The 2798-nt window shown below is 66.3% G+C and overlaps 1 protein-coding gene across 1 annotated transcript; it reads right to left on the bottom strand.

Moving 5' to 3' along the window:
* Window positions 1–696: 696 nt before the first annotated feature.
* Window positions 697–2241, bottom strand: LOC140404497 (vimentin-like). The gene has a single exon (XM_072493132.1). It carries the CDS (start codon window positions 2138–2140, stop codon window positions 1085–1087), a length of 1056 nt encoding a protein of 351 aa, XP_072349233.1. The 5' UTR covers window positions 2141–2241; the 3' UTR covers window positions 697–1084.
* Between the last annotated feature and the right edge of the window lie 557 nt (window positions 2242–2798).

Genomic DNA, 2798 nt, shown 5'->3' with positions numbered 1-2798 from the left:
GGGAGGGGAATGGAGGGGGAGGGGAATGGAGGGGGAGGGGAATGGAGGGGGAGGGGAATGGAGGGGGAGGGGAATGGAGGGGGAGGGGAATGGAGGGGGAGGGGAATGGAGGGGGATGAGGGGAATGGAGGGGGATTTGGGGGAGAGGGATTCACGGGGGGGGGGCTGTAATGTGTATATTCAGAAAGCAGAAACCAATAAGCACTTGTCAGGGTGGAAGGTCCTTTCCCAGTTGCATTCATACCACATGTAGTTCATGAGCGGGCGAGGAGGGGAATGGGGAGAGGGCTTAATGTGTGCACGGTCCTTTCCCAGTTGCACTAACACCACATCTTGTTCATGGTGGAGGAGGGGGATTGGGGAATGAGGAGGGGGATTGGGGAATGAGGAGGGGGATTGGGGAATGAGGAGGGGGATTGGGGAATGAGGAGGGGGATTGGGGAATGAGGAGGGGGATTGGGGAATGAGGAGGGAGATTGGGGAATGAGGAGGGAGATTGGGGAATGAGGAGGGGGATTGGGGAATGAGGAGGGGGATTGGGGAATGAGAAGGGGGATTGGGGAATGAGAAGGGGGATTGGGGAGTGATGAGGGTGATTGGGGAATGAGGAGGGGGGTTGGGGAATGAGGAGGGGGGGTTGGGGAATGAGGAGGGGGGGTTGGGGAATGAGGAGGGGGGGTTGGGTAATGAGGAGGGGGGGTTCGGGAATGAGGAGGGGGATTGGGGAATGAGAAGGGGGATTGGGGAATGAGAAGGGGGATTGGGGAATGAGGAGGGGGGTTGGGGAATGAGGAGGGGGGGTTGGGGAATGAGGAGGGGGGGTTGGGGAATGAGGAGGGGGGGTTGGGTAATGGAGGGATTGGGGGGATTGGGGAATGGGGGGGTTTGGGGAATGGGGGGGTTTGGGGAATGGGGGGTTTGAGGAATGGGGGGTTTGAGGAATGGGGGTTTGGGGAATGGGGGGGTTTGGGGAATGGGGGTTTTGGGGAATGGGGGGTTTGAGGAATGGGGGGTTTGAGGAATGGGGGTTTGGGGAATGGGGGGGGTTGGGGTTTAATGTGTGCACGGTCCTTTCCCAGTTGCACTAACACCACATCTTGTTCATGTCCTCTGGCGGGGCGGCCTTGCTGGGGGGGGTGGCGGCGGGCCCGGCTGTCAGGCAGGCGGGGCTGTTGTAGTCCCGGGACTTCTTCTCCACCTGGTTGAGGAGGCTCTTGTAGCCGGACAGCTCCTGCTCCAGCCCCGCCTTGACGCTCAGCAGCGTCTGGAAGTCGGCCGTCTGCGCCTCGATCTTCTTCTCCAGCGACTTGTTGTAATCCTTGATGCGGCCGATCTCCCGCTCCTTCTCCTGCAGGTGGCTCTTGTGCATCTCGTCCCGCAGCCGCAGGTCGGTGACGGCGTTGCGGTGAGCCTCCGTCTCCCGCTTGAGCCGCTGCAGGGGCACGCTGTTCTCCTCGAACTTGTGGCGGTAGCGCTGCAGCTCGTCCTTGTTGCGCCGCGCCATCTGGTCGTATTCCTGGCGCATGTTGCGCAGCGCCTGCTCCAGGTCCAGCGTGGAGCTCTCCACCTGGTCCAGGTTCTGCAGGTTGTCCACCTTCTGCTGCCAGTAGATGCGCTCCTGGTCCCGCACCAGCTTGAGCTGCGCCAGCTGGGCCTCCAGCAGCTTGAACTGGCACTGCAGCTTCTCCAGGCCGGCGCCCGAGTCCTCGTAGCGCTTCTTCAGCTCCTGGAAGTCGCGGTCGAACTCGCGCTTGAGCTGGCACTCCTTCTCCAGCCGCGCCTTCAGCTTGTCCTTCTCCAGCTTCAGCAGCACCAGCTCGTTCTGGATCTCGTCCACCCGCGCCTGGAAGTCCTGGTAGTCTTTCTGATAGGCCTTCTCCACCGCCATGAACTCCTCCTTCTCCAGCTTCTTCAGCTCGGCCAGCAGCTCCTTGTTCTTGCGCTGCAGGTTCAGCACCGTGTTGTTGATGTACTTGGCGAAGCGCTCGTTCAGCTCCTTGATCTGCTCCTTGCCCTCCTGCATGCCCTCCTGCAGGTCCTTCTCCGCCGCATCGCACGTCGCCACCTCGGTCTGCCGCTCCGAGCACGGGTTATTCGATGTGGCCGTGACCGGCGACGCGGTCCTGGAGCAGGAAAACATCCTGCCGCTGCCTCCGGGCGCCTGGAGCCACTGGCGGGGCGGCGGCAGGCGGCGCGCGGCGGCCGTTAGAGCGGCACAGCCGTTAGGCCGGGGGGAGGGGGAGCGCCATTCAAACCGGGCCCCGCCCCCGCGCTCAGACCCCGCCCCCCCGCGCTCAGACCCCGCCCCACCGCACTCAGACCCCGTCCAGCCCGCGCCCAAACCCCGCCCCCTCAGACCCCGCCCCCCCGCGCTCTGACCCCGCCCCCCGCGCTCAGACCCCGCCCCCTCAGACCCCGCCCCCTCGCCCAAACCCCGCCCCCCCGCGCTCAGACCCCGCCCTCCCCCCGCGCTGACCCCGCCCTCCCCCCGCGCTCTGACCCCGCCCCCCGCGCTCAGACCCCGTCCAGCCCGCGCCCAAACCCCGCCCCCTCAGACCCCGCCCCCCCGCGCTCTGACCCCGCCCCCCGCGCTCAGACCCCGCCCCTCCGCGCCCAAACCCCGCCCCCTCAGACCCCGCCCCCTCGCCCAAACCCCGCCCCCCCCGCGCTCAGACCCCGCCCCCCGCGCTCAGACCCCGCCCTCCCCCCGCGCTCTGACCCCGCCCCCCGCGCTCTGACCCCGCCCCCCGCGCTCAGACCCCGCCCCACCGCACTCAGACCCCGTCCACCCCGCCCCC

Source organism: Scyliorhinus torazame, chromosome 30 (genome assembly GCF_047496885.1).
Source record: "Scyliorhinus torazame isolate Kashiwa2021f chromosome 30, sScyTor2.1, whole genome shotgun sequence".
Taxonomy (NCBI): Eukaryota; Metazoa; Chordata; class Chondrichthyes; order Carcharhiniformes; family Scyliorhinidae; genus Scyliorhinus; species Scyliorhinus torazame.
This window is presented reverse-complemented; position numbering and strand designations above follow the sequence as displayed.